Source organism: Hippocampus bargibanti, linkage group LG22 (genome assembly GCF_051943395.1).
Source record: "Hippocampus bargibanti isolate YZ-2025 linkage group LG22, ASM5194339v1, whole genome shotgun sequence".
Lineage (NCBI taxonomy): Eukaryota > Metazoa > Chordata > Actinopteri > Syngnathiformes > Syngnathidae > Hippocampus > Hippocampus bargibanti.
The window spans coordinates 1,593,221-1,618,982 of NC_142755.1; the positions used below are offsets into that span (position 1 = coordinate 1,593,221).

Below are 25,762 nucleotides of genomic sequence, written 5' to 3' on the forward strand. Positions count from 1 at the left end.
TTTCAAACCCGGAACAAGGAAACCCAACAGGACCAGGGCGCAACAATTGAAAGTGAAGACTTCGCCAAACTTCGGTAAAATTCACGATCAAAGTACTAAAATATATCACGAATCAACAAAAATACTAAATGTTTTGCATTGGCGTACTTTGTGTATTTTGATTCTCCCGTAAAAGAGCACGCAAAATAAAGTGACATTGGAGAAGGACCACACGTTGCATTTTATCAAGGATATATGATGTTTATTCTATTTTTTTCCAATGCAAATAAATCCTTCTACATGTTTGTAAATAACCGTAACAATGCAGTGATTTGACATTAATGTTTTTTTTTTCTGTGCAGATAAGCACACCATCATATCATTGCATTATGACACTGCCATAAAATGAAGTGTGTCATTCATCAAAGTCTCAAAACATCCTCTGCTGTCAAATGTGTGTCAAACCCCTAATGTTGCTGTATATAAAGCTTCTCTTGTGCCTGCCCAGGTTAACTTTTCGACACCACAACTATGAGTTTCTCTCCGTGCCCACCTGATGCGCTCGCTGGCAACACCATCCAGCAGCAGAGAGACCGCTGGGAGAAGAAACGGGGCCGAGCAGCCAGAGAATTGGTGCAGTCGGAGCAGCGGTACTGCCAACTGCTGGGGCTTGTCACCACCGTAGGTTAAAAAAAAATCAGATACAGCGCTAATTAGATTCAGAAGTTTGTTGTCACGCGGCGGACTTAAAAAAAAACCACCAAACACATTGAACAACAAACATGTCCTATATTGACTGAAATGATATGAATTACAAAAAGTCACAAGGTGGATGCTAACAGTGCTTATACTGTACATATATAATAGATAGACAAATACACAAATATCTAAATAAATACATACACCAATACACACACAAATGCATACACTAATTAATAGATGGATAGACAGATACACAAATATCTAAATAAATACAGACACAAATACACACACAAATACATACACAAATAATAAATACACAAATAAATGCACAAATACCGAAATGACTACACATCGATAAATAGACAGATAGACATTTAAAGGTGGCCATGTTAAATTGTTCGAACATTTTAGCTTTTTTATTTGATTTATTTATTTTGAATGTTCTGAAAGTGCATCACGTTCAGTTTTTTTCCCGGCTGCCATATCTCGTAAGTGGTGTCGTCACCTTTGAAAAACGACGCTATTTTTCTCCCTTTATTTCCTCAACTAGTCCATCTTCTGAGAGAATTAACTTTCAGGGTTCCACAGTGTCAAACCTTTTGTTGTCATTTCCATTCAGCGTACTACAGTACATAAAGGTTACTGCAGAGTGAGTAGCAACATGCCGAAAGTAGCGCGGGCTTTTACTTCCTGCGGAGAAAAACAGACTTTAGTACCCGCCAGCATTGCCAAATTTCAACTCAATTAAAATCCCACCGCCCGTATACTCCAATTAGAAGTCATTTTAAGCCTTTGTGCTCGTCCAATTTCCTAATCCCATTTCCACCGCCAACGACTTGAGACCAACACATCTGCCACTTGAGTGGGGCGCCATTTTTTCCCAATACTTGTTTCTTGCAACAGCTGAAGTTGTCTAAAATGAAATTGGGGGTTCATGAAGCCTTTCGGGGACGGCGGTTAGTTACTATAGCGATCTCGCTGGCTAGATAGCTATCTATTCGCTATATAGCTATCGAGCTAGCTATCTATTAGCTATGTTCTTGAGAGTTTTGAAAGGGTCTTATAAATACAATGTATTATCATTATTATTATTAGCTATCTATTAGCTAGCTAGCTTTCTATCTATTTGAGTTACTCCGGGTTGAGTGAATGCTGGCGCGTGTGGCTGCTGCTGCTCACCCACAAAAAAACTGATCCTGTGACTGTAAAGGGACCTTGAGAGTTTTGAAAGGCGCTTAGAAATGAAATGTATTATTATTATTATTATTACAGTGGATGATTAATAATGCTAACGGGTTACAGGGTGCATGAAATGGTTAACAAAAGCATCTTATTGGTAATTTATTGCTTTATTCAGAATCAGAATCATTGTCTTTATTGGCTATGTATGTAGAACACTCCAAAAATTTGTCTTCGGTAGAAAAATGCTGCGCTAGTATCATAAAAAAGATATGACAAAAAAGTATGGAGGACACTACTAAAGGCTAATCGAAGCGAATTGAATTCCTTCATGGAAGTGATTGGTAGCATCTGCCTGAGAGGAGTTGTTGGAAAAGGTGGTTGGCAGGGTGCAGAGGGCGAGGTAGGAAGTGGTGGGCAGGGTGCGGAGGGTCCAGTCGGATTTTCCGCGCTCTCGTCTTGATTCTTGCAGCCTGCAAGTCCTCCAGAGTGGGTAAGGGCGGTGTCAACGATTTTTTTTCTCACTAGGAATGCAAAGTTTTCCCAGTCAAGCGCTGAGTCGTCTTCCTCGTGTCTTTTGCAGTACTTTGTGGAGATTTTGAAGGCCAAAGGAACCCTGAGGCAGGACATTAGAGAGAGCATCTTCACTTCAATTACAGCCATTCACTCAGTAAACCAGTAAGTTTCTCAACCCCCCCCCCCACTTTTTGCATAATTTACGAATAGCAGCGCCGCTTTAAGGGCAGCGAGCGACCGTGTAAAGTGATGGCGAGCCGTCCCCCGTGTGGGAATGCACTCGTGATAAACTCGGAGGTTTATTAAAGAGTCGGGCTTATCTTCGACATTAGTAGGAGTCAATGATACTCTGTCAGGCTAGACCCTTCCAACCCCCCCACCCCCCACCCCCCCACCCCGGTCCCCCTTGGGTACATTACTTATAATTTGAGAAGATAAAGCGCAAAATGGAAATGATCGTTCATCATGGCGGACTTAGCCGAACGGTAATAGAGATGCAACGTCGTTACTCATAAATGATGCACGGGTTTTTGTACGTGTTGCACGTCATAAAAATTTGGTGTTCAGCGTACTGCGTGTATTTAGGAAATTGTGTCTCAGTACAGTGATACCTCAGCTTATGAACTTTTTGCCTTACAAACATTAAATTCGCACGAATATAATCTTAGCATATGAAATAAGGTATATTTTTTGCGTAGTTTTAAGGCTTATTTAGTAGAAAATTATGTTTTATGGGGACGTGGGAACGGATTATTCTCATTTTTAATGTTTTCTTATGGGAAATAAATGTTTGGCAGACAAACTTTTCACCTTACACACACTTTCTGGGAACCAATTAGGGATTCAATTATTTAACTCATTCACTTGCAGACCATGTGCAAAAATGTGTCCACTATCATGCCAGGGTTTTTGTCATTGTCACTCATATTACAGGACCCACAGAATATTGAGTTTTAGGACTACATAAATATTCAATACAGCGTTAAAAACCCTAGACGCTCTTCTTTCATTAGATAAAAAAAGAGTTAATTCCTAAGTGAAATGGGTCTGGAGTCATATGAGCTTGAAATGGGGGCGGGTGTACAACATGCAATGCAATACATAACATTTTGATTCATAGAGCACTTTAACCACAACTGAAGCTATAACAAAGCGCTAACATGGAAAAAGGGAAATGCTGCCCCCTCGTGGAAGGGAAAAACATTGGCAGAGGTCTGACCAGCGCTTTAATCACAATTGCGTTATTTTTTTTGGTTATTTATATTCTTTCGGAATGCTAACTCATCAAGCCTGAATCTACAGCGCCTCTGCCGTCTGCAGCCAAGCATCAACAATCAATTCCACACAATCGACTAGGTTTTTTTACCCTCGTGAATTAATTTTAGCGCTCGGTTATTTGACTCCCATCTTGGGGTCGGAGAAAAAAAAAGAAGAAGCAAGGCAGCGTTACGCGTGTGCTTCAATGAAGACTGAAGTATGAATTACACATTGTGACGTATTGGATAAATGGTTCTACGCTTCCCATACATCTTCATTACGGACGCGGCTTATTGAATTAGCGGCTTAAAAGCATCGGCGAGTGGTAAGTACTCCCCATTTCAAAACATTCTTTTGAGAGACAGCGCGCTAAGGCAGTGGGATTTTATTTTCCCATCAGTGACAGTTGTAGTTGCATTCAGGAGCCACTAGGCGGGGCTTTGCTAATGGGAATACAATACGATACGGTTTGATTAGCGTGTAAAATACGATCTTGTAAAATTGCTGTATCAGCAAACTGTATTTGTCTTCTGGTCAACATATTTGGGCATGAAAGTTGAATTAAAAACAGTGTTAGAAAATAGAAATGCATGTAATATCTGACTTACGACCACCCGTACTTAGGACCATGACCTCCAGACCCTATTTAAAAAAAAACATTCTACGCCTGGCACCGCAATGTGCTAGCAGGCCGGCAAAGTGTATGACAATTTTGGCCAGCCAGCCAGCATCTCACTCTCGGACAGCAATCGACTGTGTGATGGCACCAGAGGTACGGAGGGAGGGGTGGTGTTTGAAAGTCATATAGCCTCCGAGTCTCTATTCAACATTTTGAAAGGATTTCGACTTACGACAGTTTGGTCGGAAGGGAACTTGGTCGTAAGTCGGATGTTACCTGTATAATAAAAAAATTGCTGATACCTGCAGAAACCTTGAATTAAATCAACAGTTAGCCAAAGTTCGCAGCACAGTTCAAGTGTCCTGGTGTGAGTACACCTTCAGGCTTGTTTGATAAACATGATTTTTTTTCACCGCCCAGCTCTCCCCACAGCGTGCAATCATAGTTGAATATGAATTCCCACACCCCTCAAGTGAAAAGTGGATGTATATTCTTCTGATGTCCCCGCATTTGTTTACTTGCCTGCAGAACGCAACGGGTCGAGTTAATAAACGCCACTATTTTATTTTTTTAAAGATACATGAGGAAAAAAAAGGAATATATTGATATGCCCTGCCATTCATTCTGCCGCAGATTGTTTCTTGAGATGAGGCGGCTCAGGCAGCCATCCAATTATCCTTAGCTTCCAATGCGCCAAAAACAGGAATAGAACTTGAAAGGCCTGTCAGACGATCAGGTATGAAGAATAGCCACGGTGGATTTAAAAAAAATGGGAGGGGAGGGGTTCGGGGAGGGGGGTCATGATGACAGTAATAGGTAGACGTGACAAGACCCGGCGGTCTGTGATCAACAAAATTCCACGCTAACAGCGAATTGACTTGATGTTTATTTATTAGACATGCTAACGGAGCCGTACGAATTGACCCCCACCCCTCAAAGATAAAGGCAACTTGGTCACATGCAGCCCAGATGTCGCAACTGCTCGGAATTCATGCAGATGAACGCAAACGACCGCCGAATACTAATCACACCCCGCCGCTGACGGCCAGACAATTTAATTGCCGTACCAAAAAAAGGTAATCTGAAATTTCATATTTATCATAATAGCCCTTGGCAGAAGGAGTGAGTGGGGGGGTGACGGAAACACTATATTTCCCGCCCTTTGCCCTCGTTAGAACTCTTTCCTGCATCTCCTGATTACGAACAGAGGCTACCTTGGCGTGCAACTTCATTAAAATCTATTTAAATCAACTTCAAGTCAAATGTGCTCCTTCCAGCAGAAGTCTCTGGGAACATCATTAGAGAGTTGAGGAATGTGCGTGTAGTACTTCCTCTAAGTTTGGATAACAAGCTCCTTCACCAGTGTCAACACCACCAACCAATTGCATCCGTGTTGCTCTAATGTGCCTGACAGGCTGACAACTGTTTCTTTTGCCTTGATTTTGGCTCCTGGGTTCCATTTTTCTCACTACGTTTGCCCCCCGAAGTGAGACCTTACCGTCTGGGTTCTAGAAACCAACGCTACAGAGTCTTGTTTTGCTACTGTAAACCCTCAACTTTGGTCAACCTCGGCGCTTTTTGTCTTTTACCGCGCAATGATAACTCTGACGCGCTGGTGACTGCGAGCTAAAATGCGCTAGCGAGGAGGAAGTGCTGGAAAATGAATGCGTCGGAGGTTCTTTGATGCGTAGGATCTATGCGACGTCTCCTGCGAGGGCGTTGTGATGTCTTGTCGGCTTTGCCGATGGGTACGACTGCAAACTGCCGAGTTAATGCGAAGAGATGTGTAGGTCGTAGTCGAATGAGGCTCCGGCTCACCTATGACCCCAGCTCCGAACGCGATCGGACTGAATTTCAGGGCTCTTGAAACTTTTATTCTGGTGCAACCACACATTTGTAACATTTTATTTATTTTTCATTCAGGTTCAAAAAGTGGACTGGCACCTTCCCTTATCGTTTTTACTTAACCTGATTTTGTTGTCGCAGTTTTATTTTCACAAATCAAGGGAAGTACAGAGCGTTGTTGTATTTACAGACTTGATCCAGTTCTCATAAGAATAAAATGTGTTATTTCCTCAGTTATATGGGTCTGGTGTTATATCAGCTTGAAATGGGGGTGGCTTTACAAAATACAATACATACATATTGATTTTTAGGGCGCTTTAACAACAGCTGAAGCTGGAACAAAGCGCTAACATGGACAAAAGACAAATGCTGCCCCCTTGTGGAAGGGAAAACATTCCCAGAGGTCTGACCAGCGCATTATAGCACCCCCACAAGAAAAACAAAAACCCGAACAAATTTGGGAATGGCACTCCACGTCACACTTTTCAATTCCCGAATAAATTCGAATGAGATATTTGAAAGCCCGTCACTCCCGGAAGTCGATGCTAATTTCCAGTTAGCATTTCAATAGGATTTTTACATTGACATTACCATTACCACTAGCATTGGGGAAGATCACACTTGGATGGCTGTGTCTCTTTTTTTGCAGATCTTTACTAGTTCACCTGGAGAACGGCTACTTCGGGAAGGGTTTCGATCAGTTTTGTCCTCAACTGCACTACTACAACGTCTTTGTGGACAACATTTACGATGCTCAAAAAACGCTCCGGGTGAGTCTCCATCCTTTGCAACGGGATGTTGATCTTCCGATTTTTTTTTTTTCCAAGCCCGTTTTTGTTCCGTTTCCGATAAACCTGACAGCTCTCGGTCCACATCCTATGGTTCCCATGATATTCATTCCATCTTGAGCCGTGGCAGGTTTCTTCTCATGATTGACAGGAGTGACAACTTTAGGGCGCCGTGTCAACCAAATATGGACACACACACACACTCACGCCGACGTGATGTGCAGATCCATATTTAATGACATCAACATGGCGTCCAGGCCCTGCAGCCAAGACATAATGAGTAACAAAGACAAGGGATTGGGGGGAGGGGTCATCGCTATGTTGTCCGTCATCGGACGTGCAAGATGAATGCAGATACGACTTTTATGGGACGGGGCGAGAGTTGTCGCTTTTGTGCGATTGATCGTTTGCGTCCGTTTTGATGATCCAGATCCAGCTGAAGAAAAACAAGGCCTTCAGACGGTTCAAGAAACTCCAGGAAGGCCGACCTGAGTTCGACAATCACAAGCTGGAGGACTTGCTTCTGCTTCCTGTCCAGCGGATTGAACAGTAAGCTTTATTATAATAAGAATAGTAATAATACTTATAATAGTAGTAATAATAATAATAGTAATAATAATAATAATAAATTTCAGTTGTAAGCGACTTTCAAAGACAGTAACAGGTTACGTTTAATGTTATTTTTGTCTTGTCACCATGGCGAAATAGTGACTTGGATTCGATTCTTGCATCAAGTAGCTTGCTGGCGATACTAAAACACTAGCATCGCAAAGCCAATAATAGTAAAAGTAGTAAAATGTGCAATTAAACGTTTTTTGTTTGGTTGTTTGTTTATAATCTTTTGGTAGTGCAAATGAATATTAGGTAGTGAATCATCGAAAATAAAATTAGGATGATTATTTGCATTTTTAGGTTTTGATCTAAATTAGCACAAAAATTAGCAGCAAAATTACATAGTAAAACAAGCGAGTAAAACTAACTCGAGTATCATCCCGATACCAAAAACCTGTGTCGATACTTGGTCTTTCCTCCAAAATAAATAAATACATACATAAATAAATAAAAATAATTTTTGTCGGGGAGCTACCATACTTTTTGTAGTACCCATATACCACGGTAATTATTTTGTATTTTTATAGACAGTAAATAAATAAAATACATAAAAGACTGATTAAGCAATTAATTAATCAACTCATTATTTCAGTAGTTAATTAATGAATATGTTAATTAATTAAAAATAAGAACTTTCCTGCTCCCAAGAAAGAAATATTTCAACAATCGGTAAGATCAACAAAAGAAAAAACAGATGGTGTCAAAACAAACAAAGCAAAAACATCGATGGCAATTGAAATGCTCGCATAATAAGCATCAACTGTAACTATTATTGTAAATCTCAACAACAGCCCCCCCCGTCTTTATTCCCCATCCATCTTGCACATGCTTACCCTCGCATAAAACAAAATTATTTTTACATTATTTAAATTACAACAATGCTTCCTCAAAGGTATTCTTCTCCCAATACGGCGTGAATAAATAGTACATGCCCAGCCTATTGTTTTTACAGCAAAACAATGGTGTTCATCTCGCATCACATCATGTTTCCACTTTTTAAAAATTATTTTTAAATCTACGTCTTCACAAACAACTCCTGAAACGTGTTCTGATCACATTCCGCCACTTTGTTAACATGTCACCGAATTTCCCCCCCGCCTGAATTGTTATCTCCCGTTTGATTTTTTTCCTTTTCACCGGTCTTCGTTGCATTCGTTTGGGTGACAGATACAATTATTATTATTATTGGACGCGTGCACGCCGTCCATCCGCGAACTGTCAAAATCTGGTTTGTTAAGTAGAGGTTTTTTTTTTTTCTTGTTAGCTATAATTTCACGCGGTCCTGATCTCGCTTGTTAATTAGCGCAACAAGAAAAGAAATCAACTCGTACACGCTTTCTGACGCGGCGCATTCTGTGACACTGGTTTATCAAGCCGCTTGTTTGCATCTTAATGAGGTAGCTTTTGTGCTCATCATCTTGTTCCTTCCATCCAACTTCCCATGTACTTTGAGATGAGCTAACATTGAAGACTTTGTTTTATAGAATTTATAGAATTTATTGTATACAGTGTAACAAAAGTGGTGGCCAAAGCATACATTTTGTGGCCAAAGCATACATTTTGTGGCCAAAGCATACATTCGTGGCCAAAGCATACACTTTGTGGCCAAAGCATACATTTCAAACAAACAAAAAGTCTACAAACGAAGCTTCATGAAGCTCTTGTGATATTTTGTGACTCCTCCAGATAGTGCTCTTGCTTTAAATATGAAGGCTAGCGCTAATGAAATGTCTTAAAATTCCACTGCCTCTTTAAACCAAGAGTGACATTGAGAGGAGTTAAAACAAACACAAGTGATTCTTGAAGCTTTATTTGCCCATCACTACTACACATATTGTCAAAAAAATAAAGATAAAAAAAAGACACAGACGTAATATTTTAAATGCTCTGTTGCAGCCTTTGTTAAAGCTCCATATAATTAATATTGTATTGTACTTTCTTTAGCATGGCTCCCTCTAGTGGATGCGTCGCGCAACCGCACCCATTCATGTCGCTTCTCTTTTAATATGATGACGTGTTGGAGGATGGCACCACATTTGTGTCAATAATGCCGTTTTTAAAGCTCTCACGAAAATGGCAGCAGGCCTTGGGATCCCTGCGTTTATAAACGAGCGCAATTTAGCGGAACAAGGCATTGACCCCGCGATGGAAAACACATACAAAAAAAAATCTAGAGGTCTTTGGGTCATTGTCGTTCTCCCTAGGCAATTGTGAAGCGTCTCGTTGGGCGTTGTACTCGGGCCGCCGTACTTGAATTGCTCTTTCATTTGACAAGGTGGGCTTTTCAAATTAGCCGCTTTTGTTGCGCCGGGGTGTTTACTCTGTCCACCGCCGCATCCCGGCCGGGTGCTCTCAGGCTCCTCCAGACAAGGACAAACGTCTGATTAATTCCTTTTCAAGCGTTTTCTGAAAGACGTGGTCGACAGGTACATCGCTGTTATATTTCTATATTTTTTTTTCAACCCCCACTCCCCAACACCACTGCCGCCGTGCTAATTTGTTTTATACTCGATCTGACCCCCTGTTTTTCATCGTCAGCATTGAGGTAATTCCATTTCCAAGCAACATCAGAATAGCTGTGAAAAGTTCAATATTATCGAGTTTCCGCCCATTGAGACGTGGAGCAATCGGATCATCAGGCGGACGTAAAGCGCCGCTCGCGAATTTCGTCATGCGACAATATCAAAACCCTTTTCTTTAAAATTATTTATTTATTACTTATTTATCATTTCTTCATTATATATATTTTTTGTGTTGACTGATACAATGACTCATGATGATTTCGTCATTTTATTTATAGATGTTTAAATGTTTTTATTGATTCATTCCTTGATGTATTTATTATTTCTTTGTTTTCTTTTTTTTAATTGTAATTAATTTTTATTGTTTATTTATTTCGTTGACGGGTACAATGATTTACGGGATGATTTTGTCACTTGGTGAGCTTTGAAAATTCTGAAATTTCACCCGGTACGATCAGTTGAAAATAATGCGATTCGTCACATGATCAGATCAAGTGATCAGATCTATTTACATATATTTTGATTGATTTTTTTTTGTATTTTATTTTTTTATTTATGTATTCTTCATGTAATTTTTATTTACTTATTGTTCTTTTTTTATTATTATTTTATTTATTTGTTTTTGTCTCATACAATGACTTGCGGCTCAGGTTTTTCTTAAGTCTTTTTCAAATGTATCTATATTTGTATTTATTTATTGTTTTTTTTTTATTTTAATTATTTATTTATTTATTAGATTTTTTTATTGGGGGAGGTGTACCATGCATCCAGAATATCATACAACATTCAGAAACTGCGTCACCCGGCAGAGCTATGCCGTTATTCTGATGCTTTTAGTTTCAAATTACAGCATCCCACATATTAACAACAAAAATCTTCGCGTCGTTATATTGACACAAATCCACATTACTCATGTTGTCATGGCGCTAAGCGCATCAAACCCCCGACTGGCGCGTTGTATCGAGAATATCTAAGCTGTTGAAAATATGTTATTGTCTCATTATCTTTCTTTGCTGTGCTACTAATGAGTCGGACAGGGTGGCTTAACCAGTGAGTGTCATTTACATGATTTGAAATCGGCTGTAATAATGCTCATTAGAGTTCTGCCTTTGTTACATCGGATGCTGTAATTAGAATTTCATCTCAACTCCTCGGGAAAAAAAAAAACAGGGCACCCATTGCTAATAATGCCTGTAATGCATTTGTTACTACAAGATGGTACAAGGGGAAAAAGGAACTGGAATGATTTCTTCTTTTTAAGTGCCCTTTAATTGATGTTGGCTTAATTAGAGCTTGTTCGACATTTATTTCATTTCTAATCAGTAACTGAGTGCACGCAGCATTGCACTCCTTTTCTCTTCTTCGGCGCAACCCCCACCCAACTCTTTTTCGCACTAAGACGCCCCGAAATGAATGCCGTGTTTACGCGCTCGTGTTGAAAGGCACTTTGACAACCATTTCTCGCCGCTGTTCACGACATCGCGCCTCTTATTATCAAGGGAAAATGAAACGGCGTTGCTGCGGCGGACCGAGTCACGTCGTTGTGAAACTCTTGTAGGTTTCTCCGGTTGGCACCCGGGGGTGATGTCGATTTATTTATCCCCCCCTCTCACAGAAAGTGATAAGGGCAGCGCAGGTGTAGTAAAATAAGTTGAGTGACTCACATCAAAAAAATTAAAAGACAATTCTCTGCTTCTTATTAACATATTTATTTGAGGATAACGCGCACACGTGTATAAAGCGCACCTCTAATTTTCAATCAAAAATCGGTATCAATTTTTGTTCACTTTTTCTCGGCTAGGTAACAGTACTGGATTGCTCCCTAGCTTGCTACCTAGCTGGCTATCTATTTGCTGTCTATTAGCTCGCTGTCTGGCTGGCTATCTGGCTGGCTACCTAGCTTGCAACATAGCTGGCTATCTATTTGCTGTCTATTAGCTATCTATCTGGCTAGGTGGCTATCTAGCTAGCTATCATTAGCTATCCAGATAGCTAGCTGTCTATTAAATATCTTGCTAGCTAATATCTTATATCATTTGCTATCATTTGAGTTATCTTATATCTTCCTATCATTTGAGTTACTTCTAGGTTGAGTGAACACTAGCGTGTGTGACTGCCGCTGCTCACCCACAGAAAAACTTATCCTGTGACTGTAAAGTGACTTTGACAGTTTTGAAAGGCGCTGATAAATTAAATGTATTATTATTATTATTATTATTATTAAGGAGTCCATTAGATTACATTACCCTTTATTAGTGTTCTCCATACTTCCTTTGTCATGTCTTTTTATGATGATACTAGTCTTGCGTGTTCTAGGGGAGACAAATTCCTTGTGTGTTCGACATATTTGGGCAATAAAGATGATTTTGATTCTGATCTACGTTAAGAAGAGGAAATAATAGTTAAAAAAAGCTTTTTTTATTTCATTAGCTAACAAATGCTATCGCTAATCATTTGAACTGTCTTTTTTGGGCGGAAGGACATTTTCATGGACAGACGCTCACCTGATTAAAGTATTGAATGCATTTCTTTCTTAGGTATAAAGCTTTTCTGCAAGCTATGACTGCCAATACAACTCCGGATAACCCCGAGTTCCAACAGCTTTCCCGTAAGTGCCTTTTACGATTGTACCTCTGTCTTTGTAACCCCCCCCATCCACTGCATGTCAAGGTCAATATTGATGTATTTATGTTTTGATTGTTAAATGATGAATAACCGCACTCTTCATCCCGCCCCTCAAGTGGATGCCGCCAAGGTTTGTACATAGACATTTCCATGTAATTTCAGGATTCGGCGGCGACGTGTTTTGCTGCCGTGTCGGATGGTGAGCTTTCAACTCCGGGGGAGGGTCGTCAATAGGGATGAGAAGGCGATCAATTGAGAGTGAAAAACGAATAACGTATCTGTATGTGCAAATTCCTCTATTGTGAATGAGTGTTGAATGCACCGTGTTGCTTGCAGGAAGCGTGTCAAGTGATTTTTTTTTTCTCTCCTGAGCGCGTTTTAAGCAGATTACTTTGAGTTGACTGTAAAACTTGTAACGACAACACATTCTATATTCAAAATAAAATCCACAATTTCGTTTTCAAAAGATCGCTAACGCTCTCGTGAATGGGAAATCCCATTGATGGGCTAATAGAAAATTAGCATTGAATTCCGGGGTTGATATTCATTTTTAAAAAATCTAATATTTCCAAACTATTGCTGTAGTGAGACATACAAACAATTATTCAATCATCATATAATCATCCTAATCTATGAAAATACACGATATATTAATAAAATGACAACTTTCTTCTATAATAATAATTTCATCATTCATTTTGTATGTCATGCATATTAGCATATTTGACAATAAAGCTGACTTTGCTAATAGCTAATAGACAGATAGCTAGCTTCTACTCTTATAGCTACTACTACTAGATAGCTCCTTCTCTTTAATCGATGTAATCGACGCGCCACACTGCCACCAAATGGCCAACGTCCGCACAACATGGATTTACTTTTAAGTTCTGATTCTCCGTCGCCCATAATTTCACTTGTGAGTCAAAGTTAGCCCCAAATCAAGCAAACTTTTCGTGTCGCAGTCAGCAGACAGTCATTCCATAAAGAAAACCCTCATTATCTTCATTTGCCGAACAAAGACTGCGTTAGCATTCCCTTTCATTCCCTCCTTTTTCCCGTTATTGTCGCAGCAGCGCTTTTGGGCCCAGCGGAGAAATGAAAGCGAGGCGAAAAGCTTCACTCCGAGTGCAAGTTGGGGGTTTTTGATGTGGATTTTGACATAATTAATTGGGAGGTGGATCAGAGGCTATTAAACCGGCGCGATATTAATAAATAACGTCCTCAGACATCAACACAAATCCCCGATAATTACTCATTTCAGCCGTCAAATAAACAGCAGAAGTCGACTGAAGTGCGGCGTATACACAAGGAATTATTTATGGGTATCAATTAAAATCTCATTGCTGATGTGCTGCCTTTGCTTACCAAATTAAAACAGCTCGTGACTCTTAAGATGAAGGTACATCTCTGAAAAATGGCTCCACCATCGCTTTTTCCTCTTCTCATTAGCGATCTCTTTTTAAACTCTGATGCTTTTTTTATTTATTTTTATAATGGGGGTTGGGTGTATTTGTGTGAACTTTCCATCACCAGGCCAAATCGTATTGCAAAGGGAATTAGGGAGCAAAAAAATATTTTTTTTTGACCAATCGCATTGTACCTCAGCTTACGAACTTAATTGGTTCCCAGAAAGTGTGTGTAAAGCGAAAAGTTTGTCTGCCAAACATTTATTTCTCATAAGAAACCATTAAAATGAGAATAATCCGTTCCCAGATTCCCATAAAACATAAATTTCTACTAAATAAGCCTTAAAACTACAAAATACACCTTATTTTATGTATAATAAATGTGCTATTGGATTGTAATTGAAGAAATAAACTGTACTGTATAATAAAGTTGTTTTATTTACCTTTATGATGGTCGTTGATGCTGATAGTTGATGATAGTTGCCGTGCGTTCTCGGCGATAATACCCTCACTCACACTGTCCCCTGCTAGCTGCTTTTCGTTCATCCAAATCAACAGAAGTTTTTCAACCTCTTCTATTGTCTGAGACCGTTGCTTAGACAACACAGAGACACCCTTCGCCACATGTAGCAATGGTCGACTTAGCATACCGGTACTGGGCCGCTAAGTCACACAAACGTACACCCAGTTTGCGTTTTTCGATGATCTCCTTCTGCTCAACCGTAATTTTCTTAGTTGTTTAGGCTTAACACTAGCCTGTGGTGGGGTCTTTTTTGGACCCATAATCGCAAAAGTACTCCACTCGATAACAAACCACGTCTGCACTCAAACAGAGGGGGTGTGGGAAAACTAGTCCGCCAGCCACCTGTGTGGGTTGGTTCGTCTGCCGAAAACCAGTTTGTATGCCAAAATTATATCCTCGCGAATTTAATGTTCGTACGGCGGAAAGTTCGTGAGCTAAAGCGTTCGTAAGCTGATGTATCACTGTATCTGATTAAGCAAACGAGCCCTGTTCCAGACTAAGAACTTTGTTGTTGTTATTGTTGTATTTTCTTTTATGTTGCTCTGCGTCGTTGTCTTGCCCTTCTTGTTTCCGTATTCGATTTAATTGTTATAATTGTGGCACTTTGGAAAGTTGTTTGTTTTTTTTATTTCCCGGCATGAAAGATGACACAACTCAAGCGCGATAACAAGGTACGACCCGAGAAACGGAGACTTTGTCGTAGTAAAAAAAGAAATAAAAAGTTCTTGACGCCGCTTGTTCCACCGTCAAACGCTGTCTAAATAGTAAATAAGTGGAATAAATCCCTCTAAGAATTGTAATATTTTTTTCAGCCTGTCTAATGGGCTCGATGTATTATTAATGCCTCGGCCAGATCTCATGTCAAGGACGCCGTAATTAGAAGTTGTTTTTTTTCGAAGCAGCCGACGTGAAAAAAAAAAACACGAAAAATATTCCAAGCATGCATAACAAAAGGGGAAAAGTCTACACGGATGCCTTGTTTGGTTTACATTGTAATTGTTGTGAAGTTAAGCAAGCCAATTAGGCGGTGATTATTTTTAGGGAAAGGCACGTCGCCGAGAGGCTCCAGACTGTTTTCCGTTCCTCGCGAGCAAAGTTGAAAATGTGCTTGAAATTAAGAATTCACCCGCGCATCGTCGTGTCGGATGCGTTTTATGGTGTTGCTGTAAATGTTTTCAGCTCCTTGCCGCGTTGCGGTAAGTTCCTGGCCTCGTTCCTTTTCGCTGGATGTTGGTTTGTTACTTTGTTTTTATTAAAAAAGACGGTTTTTGAGAGGATTCTCAATTGCGAACAAAGGGTGGCAGCAAGTATGACACAAAAAAACGGTGACATTTTAGTGTAAAATGTAACAATTATTAGCTCAATGCTAACATATATTGCGAAACGCCATTCACGGGCTAACGGAAATTAGCATATGCAAAGTTTCTGCTATTATACAATTGATTTTTTTAAATTATATTATTTGGTCACATGTCATGAATGGTGGGGTCTTAAATGTGGGTTGAACGGTCTCTTGAATTAAAAGACCATCTTTCATGCAGTTTACCTTTTAGAATAAGAATACATTTCATTTATAAGCGACTTTCGAAACTCTCAAGGTCACTTTTCAGTCACAGGATGAGTTTTTCTGTGGGTGAGCAGCGGCAGTCACACACGCTAGTGTTCACGCAACCCGGAAGTAACACAGTTAAAAGCTGTCTTCGGGCACGAGGCAGGGGACACCCTGAATTGGTTGCCAGCCAATCGCAGGGCACACAAAGACATACAACAGTCACTCTCACACTCACACCTACGGACAATTTGGAGTGGTCAATCTGCCTGCCATGCATGTTTTTGGAGTGTGGGAGGAAACCGGAGGACCCGGAGAAAGGGAGGCCGGACCGGGACGTGAACCGGCGACCTCTGCACTGTGAAGCCGGTGTGCTAACCACTCGACTCCCGGGCCACCATATATATATATATATATATATATATTTTTTTTTTTTAAATCATATTTCTTTTTGTCGCAGGGGCGTTGTCTGCGTTGGAAGAAGTGCACCGACGTATCCAGAACAATAGCCGGCGCCACGAGAACCACCTGCAGCTGTTCCGGGTGCAAAAACTGCTGAAGGGGCGAAAGACCAAGGTGTTGGCTGCAGGTTGGGGACGCCTCTGATCATGTATTCTATTTCATCCCCGTTCCAGCGGCACCTCAAACCACCCCTCTCCGCATCTATTGCCGTGTCCTGCGGGACTTTAAGGGGGGGGCGGTGTGCGAGTGTACATAGTGCAAAGGGAAATTCGCTTCCCCAAAGATGAATTGCGTACTGTAGCTAAGTCTTTTTATAGCCGCTGATCAGAGCGTGGTTTGAATTTTTATTTTTAGCCTAACTTTCCCTAATGTTTAATTGTAATAATAATACCCGCGGGAAAAAAAATATCCTATGACTGGAAAGTGTCCTTGAGAGTTTTGACAGGCGCTTAGAAATTAAATGGATTATTATTATTATTAATTATCTATTGGTTAGCTAGCTAACTTTCTATCTATTTCAGTTATTCCGGGTTGAGTGAAACCAGGCTCATGTTGCTATCTATTAGCTAGCTAGCTAGCTATTTGCTAGATATAAGTGAAATGTATTATTATTATTATTATTATTTATGAGCTATCTAGCTATTTGAGTTATTCCGGTTTGAGTGAACGCTAGCTCATGTTGCTATCTATTATCTATCTAGATAGCTAGCTATTTGTTATCTATTCGCTATCTAGCTAGCTAACTATTAGGTATTTATTAGCTGGCTAACTGTCTATCTATTTGAGGTATTCCGGGTTAGTGAATGGTGGCTCATGTTGCTATCTATTAGCTAGCTAGCTATTTGTTATCTATTAGCTATATAGCTAGCTATTAGTTATTATCTATTAGGCGCTTGTAAATGAAATGTATTATTATTATTATTATCTATTTGTAATCTAGCTAACTTTCTATCTGAGTTATTCCGGGTTGAGTGAACGGTGGCTCAAGTTGCTATCTATTAGCTATCTATCTAGCTATCTATTTGCTATCTATTAGCTATCTAGCTGGCTAGCTGTTATTTCCCTTCTTCCATCGCCATACTGGAGTTAAGACCTTTTTCTTGTCCCCACTGGAGGCTGGGGGGGAACTCCGGCCTCCTTGTTGCTCTGCTCGCCCTGCCAATCTCCCCTGGGACCAATTAAAGCCCGTTCTCATCTTGTGACTCACTGATTAAAAAAAGCAGCCAAAGTGTGTTTTCTAGATATGGGTAATGCATGTATGTGCCAAGCCATATGAGAGGGCGGGGGTTGTTTGCTTGAATTTTTATATATATATTTTTACCATCCCCAGTTTGTGCTGGTGCAAGTAAAGCGGGCGTAATGCCGATGTGGGGAAGTTTCAAAAGCGCCTTTCATTCACGTCCCCCCCCCCCCCCCCCCCCAATCGCAAACTCCGCCGCCTTTCCAGCCAATAAACCCGCAGTCCCACCAGGCCGACTTCAGAGCGGCCGCGGCCTCACACCGACTCAATTTGCTTCCCACCGCTGTAGCATTGCCATCTCAAGTTAGGGAACCGTTGGTGGCGGGGGGGGGGGGGGGTCCTTTTACAGATGAGACACATCAGGACCCTCAAACGTAGGAGATGGGGGGGGGTTCACTGTGAGACACAAAGCCTGAATCAATGGGACGTCGATACAGCAGACAGACAGGCAGTTTCCCTCGAAGACGGGCGGTTTATGTCTGCCTCCGAGTCCCTTCAAGTTAAAACAAAGGTGCTTTCACTGTTATTTTTGTTTTTATCTTTTTGTCATTTTAGCTTTTTTTTGTCTCTCGGGAACGTTATTTAACTAGCTAGCTTGTTAATTAACTAACCAACTAGCTAAACCGCTAGCTAACTATTTAACTAGCCAACAGACGGTCTAACTAGACATCTAACTACCCAATTCTAGTTAGCCAGTTAACTAACTTACAGTGTAGCTTGCTAATTCGCTAACTAATTAGCTAAATACATAAGTAGAATACAAAAATAAATGATGAAATAAAACAAAGATACGTTGGTTGCCATTTTTCATCACCGTGACTCATAAACGTCAATCGCGATGAGGGGCAAACCAGTAGGGAACTGTCACATCTCGACAGTACAGAGGACCAGGACCCCTTTGTAGATGAACCTTTTATTTCCTGCCCCACCTACCCTCACCCTCCCCGACCAGGGCCTTGCCCGAAAGACTTTGTAGTGGTGCGGAGGTGCTCTTTGACAAGGAACATTGGAGAGCAAAAAAAAAAACACTTTTACACGTAAAGGAATACCCGGCATCTCCCGCTCTTTGAACCCTCTGCTGGCTCAAAACCCCGCGGACGGTCAGATCCTGGCAGGGAGTCTTGAGAAGTACCTGGTCTACAAAGAGACTCTTCTTCGAGCAGAGCTGCCAACTTCTCTGAACCATGTCAACATTTATTTATTTTTTTTTTGGGGGGGGGGTGAAGCTACAGTTGATTTATATAAAAAAAAGGTTTGAATCCACGGAATGGAAGTTGACGTCTTTCAAGTGCATCCGTTTCAGAACGCTGGACACCAGCAGGTTTCCGCCGCTTGAGCAAACATTGCAACACATTAGCGCTCATGCATGAATGGGAAGCGACGGCACCTTCGCCGTTCCAGACTCGTTCCGGTACGATGCCTACGCTTGATTTATTTGCGAAAACTGCTCTTTGCAAATCTGGCCGTGGATTTCGCGGAAGAAACGGCACCTGCCGACAGTTGCAGTCATTTTTATAAAGTTGACGGTGTGTAACTTGTCATATATAAACTCCGGGTGATTAGACATATTTAATTGGATTTCTGCTTTATTTATTTATTTATTTATTTATTCATTTATTTATCTGTGTGTGTGTTGCTTCATTTCAATTCATCGTGCTGCTCTTTCATATCTTTTTTTTTTTGCTCTTATTTTGCAAAATTATCATATTTTTTTCATTTTTAACATTTAATTGAACACTTGTCAACCGGTGCTTCAGCCACGGCGAATCTCCAATCTCCAGACTGTTTTTCCGTGCGACACCCATGGCATTTTAAAAGCAATTTGACCCCTTGCACTTCATCTCAACAGGGCTCGTCTGCCGCGGTGAAATGTCCGCGGTTAGCCCCGAAAGGCATAGCTTGGCTCGCCTAGGCTAGTTGCAATCACAAGCGGCTAACTGGGGTAATTACAAAAAAAAAAAAAAAAATACCCCGCACCCATGTTTTGAATGTTCATCTTTATCTATCCAAATGTCAGCCTGCTGCTTATTAGCGCCGGTCATGACACTGCCAATCAACGAGACGTGTAAGAGCTTACACATCGTTCTGGCTCGTACCTCCCGCTGTGGCTGTCTTTTAGATTCCCGTGTCATCTTCTCGGGGTTTTTATGTCAGCTTGACCTACAGGAATCGTAATTAATGTTGTTGTCCAGTCGCTGTCGTTTCATGCAAAGGAGTTGGCGCTAATTAGTGCTTTTTTTTCGCCATCAATCTGTGTATTCCATCATTCCGTCATTGAGAAATTGGAGGGGGGGTGCTCGAGCTAACTTTTCGCTATGCTAACTACACTGCTCTGGTAACCCTCATTCTTGTAACTTAGCGCACTATAAGGTGCTTTGGTGTATAAGGCATACTTTTTATGAATGACCAATTTCAAAAAAAAGTTTTTTTACAAGGGGCGCACCGCATTATAAGGCACATAGAATAGAAGCTACGATAGGGGTTGCGTTCTGCATCCACCAGATGGCGGTATCCTCAATAAAATACAATACAATGCAGCTTTGTTTATATGGGACTGAAACATTGAATAGAAGCTACGATAGGGTTTGCGGTATGCATCTACAAGATGGCGTTATCCTAAAGGGAATACAATACAATACAAGCTTTGTTCATATGGGGCTTTCGTTAAAATGCTAGGTCCAAGAAATCTAAATATTGATCCATCTAGAAGTGGAATCGGATGTTAAATTGCACTTGTTAGCTTTTGGAAAAAATATACATAACACTTTTAGGTGCACTTTATAGTACGGCAAATACGTAATATGTAAATATAACGCGTGAATAATTTTTTTATAAAAGCACCGATTGAACAAATATGTGCTCAACATCATGTAACGACCACTTCAATTGGACTTTTGGGTCAGAATTTGTATTTGTTGTTTCTTTTTCTACAGGGAGGTGGTACATCCGGGAAGGCTGGCTCAATGTAGTCCCTACCAAAGGAGCGGACGCCAAACCCCAAATGTTTTTCCTCTTTTCCGACATCCTTCTACAAGCCAAACGATGCAGCGCCCTGCATCCCACCAACAGCGACAAGTTTGCCGCCCAGCACGCTTACCCGCTAGCCGATTGCGCCGTGGAGAAGGTGTTCGGGAACACCAAGGGCAAAGGAGGGTTGCTCAGTGTGAGTTGCGCTCTTGTTTGCTAGTTGCTAACTACCCGTCACTGCTCTATTCGACAAGACGTGGTTTAAAAATTCCGATTGTTCACACAAAAAAAGCGCAAATTGGATTGGATTAGCCTTTATTCGTCTCGCGGTGGAGAATTTTACATTTCACAGCAGCAAAGTGATGAAACTCAGAGGAAAGGAAAGGAAGAAGTCGAACAACAAAATACAGGAGCTGCTGTCAAGGCAGCCACTCTCGCAGCGCCATTTTCACGTCAAAACAACAGCAAAAAAACAAAATAACATGACAACACAAAGACACAGTCATTCAATCTAAAGCATTTTCTTCACTCTTTGTTGCATGAAGCAGTTCTAGATGAAAGAGGAGAGGATCCAAACGTCCTTTTCACCCGTGGATCGGGGACATCTTCGTGGAATGTGCACGTCTGCTGCGAACCTAAATGTTTAAAGCAAACACGGAGCTGTTAGCATCCATTGATGAAAAGAGATTGTCTCACATCTTCTGTCCCACGTAAATCCGCTTCAATTCCAAGTCGCGACAATTCCAGATAGCATTGTAGGTGATCATTATGGGTATATAAAAGGGTTAAAATAACAAGAAGCTTGATATTTTCAAGATTTAATTGTTTCAATGTTCAGGAAAAACAACTGAAAACAATTTTTGTACTTATACTTCCATACTTTGTATTATTTATTTCAATTATTTTAAAGAAGAAATAGTTGTTCATTTTCTTGATTTAATTTGCAGGAAAAAAACAAAACGTAAAGTTTTTAGTTTCAAATTCTTCATTGTCAAAAAAATCAATTGGGAGCGTGGTTGGGAAAAATGACAGATTTGGAAATGTATCACTATTTATTACTTTTGATTATGGCTCTAATAATTTTTTAAAAATTAAATTACATTTTGATGTTATTATCACCAGAATACTGCATGGATAAAATGATCTGACGGTAACACTCATTATTATTATTATTATTATTTGTTTTTTTATTTTTATTATTTTTATTTATTTATTTATTTTTTTACTTTGTCAAATGACCATTAACCCTTTCCAGGATAGCGTCAAAAAGTTAATTCATACGGTCAGCCTATTAGGAATTTAATAAAAAATAAATTAAATCCCAATTTTAATATCAGGCATGGGTGGAAAAAAAATCACAATGACTTTTCTGGTCATTTCGCCTTTCAAATATAAATTAATAACAAAATTAAAAGGGGGAGGAGCAATTGAAATTAGCGCATGCGTTATTTAGGGCTGTGCGCAAAACAGCCAAGTGACTCAGTGACGCTAGCTATCCGCCGACATCATCCCTCACTTGTTGTCTCCGATTAGAATCCATATCCATCTCTTCCGGCCCTCCAAGTTAAATACATCTTCCTCAAGCCTCTCCGCCGCCACTTTCCACCAGCAGGCCCCCGCCGGCGTTATCTAATGTCTGAAATAGCATTTCATTAGCCTCTTATCCCCGAATGCATACTCAATAGCATTACGCGTAATTTCATATTATTGATCCCGGTGACGACTACCTGATCTCAGGGAGGGGGGAGGGGAGAAAAATGTCTGTCAGCACTCCGGGACCATCCTCATCCGGTTGCCATGAAGAATTAAAGCTAAATTAAATTTGACAGCTGTAAATGCCATGGCAATCTATATGCAAAATTTGTCAGTAAAAAAAAAAAAATCACTTTTATTCAAAGTTATTGTATTTTTTTTTCATCACCCCCCCCCCCTCCACCTCCATTAGGATTGTTTGTTTTGAAGCTCTCCTACCCCCCCCCCACCTTCCTCCCTTTTTTTTTCACCCCCCTTCACTGCTGGAATATTTTCCCACATCGCCCCGACAAGATTCTCTTTGATGTATAAATAATCAAGCGAAATTATGTGCGGCGCCGCACTCTGTCGTCCTTATTATCCAAAGTAATTTCTACCTAAGAGGGTCAGATTTTCTGACAAATCCCTAATTACTGCGCCGCCAAAATAAAAAAATAAATGCATCAAAAAAGCGATGCACTGCTCAATTCAAACCCTAAATAAGTTACATCTATTTCTAAATAAGTACTTAAAAAATGTCGTACAAGATTCCCCTTCCGAAATAAAGCGATCAATATCGCATCACCAAAATAAAACTCGTTCCTATGGCAGGAAACATGTGGAACTCTCGCAGCTCGGAATTGAAGCGGATTTACAGTATGTGGGACAGGAGATGTGAAATCTCTTTTTGTCAATATGTGCTAACAGCTTTGTGTTTGCGTTTAAAATTTAGCTTGTAGCATATGTGCACATTCCACTAGGAAGTCTGAATCAGTGATGAAAAGGATGCTTGAATATCACACTACCAAAATAAAATATTTCCTGGGCTGGCCTGGCCTCTAGCGGCCGTAAACCGCTACTACAGTTCTGAAGGGGTTTCAGCGAATTTGAAACCATTAAAAAAACAGATACATTGTTATTATTATTTATTATTATTTATTTAGTATATATTTTTCTTGTCTATTTTCTATGCGGTTTTCTCTTCTTATTTAATTGATCCCCATATATTCAACTTTCTCTTTCCAGCTGACATTCCCCAAAGCCAAACTCTTGCTCATGTCAAGCAACCAGGAAGATTTCAACGACTGGTACCAAAGTCTGACGTCAGCAGTTCGGTATGTACCCAAGTAACTTTTGTCACTTCCAAAAGTTACTTTGGCGATTTCCACTTTTTACACATCCAAATAACGAGCCAATCTATACATTCGCAACCCCGGGATAGTGTAATTAGCTTTAATGAAAGGGGTCAGGTAGAGGACAGCCCGAGTAGGACCAGAGGTCAACAGCGCTCACGCCACTGGGGAAGGCCCGTCGGGTTGTCGACACACGGCTAAATTATTGATTAGCAGTAGCCTTCACATTGCACCCATTTTATGCACAAATAATAACTGTAGTAACCGCTACCCCCGACAAAATTAGCCCTCGATCGTGTCTTCATCTTTATTATCCAAACGCTCCCCCTTCCCCCATTGCATTATTATTATTATTTTTTAAATAGATACACCCTTTTCACACCGCAGCTAGCAGACAGGGGACTTAATTAGCGACTAGATCGATGCTCGGTGGCACTAAATGAAGGATGAGCTCTGCTAAAGCCCGTCCACCAGGGGACATGGTCGATGCTAAACACCATTGAACCTTGAGTTACCTTTTCATTTGCAGCTAGGAACCTTTACACCTCTCCTGCGTCGCTGTGTATATTCCATTTATTTTTTAACCATTATAAAAACACACACAGCTAACTCATCATGCTAACTATTCACTATTTAACGAGCTAGCAAGATACCTAGCTAGCTATCTATTAGTTATCTATGAGCTAGCTAACTTTCTATCTATTTGAGTTAAACCATAATTATTAGCATTATTTTATTATCATCACTTGCTCGCTATTTGCTATCTATTAGCTATCTGGGTGGCTTGCTCGCTATCTATTCACTACCTGGCTGGCTATCTAGCTGACCGGCTATCTAGCTAGGTATCTCTTGGCTAACGATTGGCCAGCTAGCTAGCTTTTTATCTATTGGAGTTACTTCCGGGTTGAGTGAACGCTGGCGCGCGCAGATATCGCTGCTCACCCGCAGAAAAACAGACCCTGTGACTGTAAAGTAACCTTTTGAAAGTTTGAGAGTTTTGAAAGGCGCTTATGAATGAAATGTATTATTATTATAACGTTCGCAAAGCTTACTCATCATGCTAACGTTCGACTCCCGTGTTTCCAGGAAGCTGCAACCCAAGTCGACGGTTGTCTTCCAGCGAGAGGATTTGAACCGGGAACCCTTCAGCTCAGGTTCTGACGGTCACAATTTACCCAGCAGCAGCGGCGGCTATGCTAGTAGGAAGAGAAACATGGTAAAAACACACAGAATGTAAACACATAATTATGATTATTATTTTTTGTTCTATTTTGAAACAGAAATGTAATTTATATGGCACAAATCTCGACATATTTTTCTCATACCGTCTATGCAGGTAAACAATGAGCCGAGTGAGCTAGCTCAGAGAGCGTCCGTTGAGTGGGGGAGCAGCGCCCCTAAAAGGACAAAAGAGTCCATTGCAGACCACAGGTACTTTTTTATGGTTTTGGCAATTTAATTATTATTATTATTTTATTTTATTTACAATTATGTTCCAGAGACAATGTAGTTAGCATGTATTTTATTCTACTTATTGATGTATTTTTTGCACCCAACAGTTCAGAGGACTCCACGTCAAGCTGCGTTATCCTCTGAGAAGTTTCCTTCCCAAATGCGGAGGGAATTTACACAATCTGGTGACGGTCTGAGAGTTTCACTTCGGATTTTTAAACTCACGCCGGGGGTGCCTTTGCGATTTTCCTTTTTTTTCTTCCTCTTTGTGAACAACGTAAGCTTGGCCGTTTTCGTGTGCAATATCAATATTGCAAGTTTTATCGACCAAATATGTAAAATGAACAAGTTCAGTTCCACCCCATTAAGATGTATTTAGACCCAAAGCCATTTACATTCATATATTATGCTTTTTTTAATGTTTTTTATATATACACACACACAAGTGCCTTCTCCTTTATCCTTAATGACACATTGTCATTGTCTGAATTTGGAAGTTTATAAAATAAATATAATCCCACTATGATATAAAACCAAATTACTACTAACATCACGATATTATTTCTCAATAAAACTTAAAAACAGGACCTTGTTATTACCTTTTTTCCCGGGCAATCTGCAATCTGTCCGCCAGAGGGCGACAAACCCACGGTAA

The 25,762-nt window shown here is 40.4% G+C and overlaps 1 protein-coding gene across 1 annotated transcript; it reads left to right on the top strand.

Moving 5' to 3' along the window:
* arhgef39 (Rho guanine nucleotide exchange factor 39) lies at positions 1–25,689 on the top strand. Its single transcript, XM_088989259.1, has 12 exons — positions 1–74; positions 488–660; positions 2,444–2,538; positions 6,747–6,867; positions 7,316–7,434; positions 12,557–12,627; positions 16,583–16,711; positions 20,758–20,987; positions 23,549–23,637; positions 24,742–24,871; positions 24,992–25,086; positions 25,215–25,689. The coding sequence occupies exons 2-12, from the start codon at positions 511–513 to the stop codon at positions 25,249–25,251; spliced, it is 1,266 nt and encodes a 421-aa protein (XP_088845385.1). The 5' UTR covers positions 1–74; positions 488–510; the 3' UTR covers positions 25,252–25,689.
* Positions 25,690–25,762: the final 73 nt, after the last annotated feature.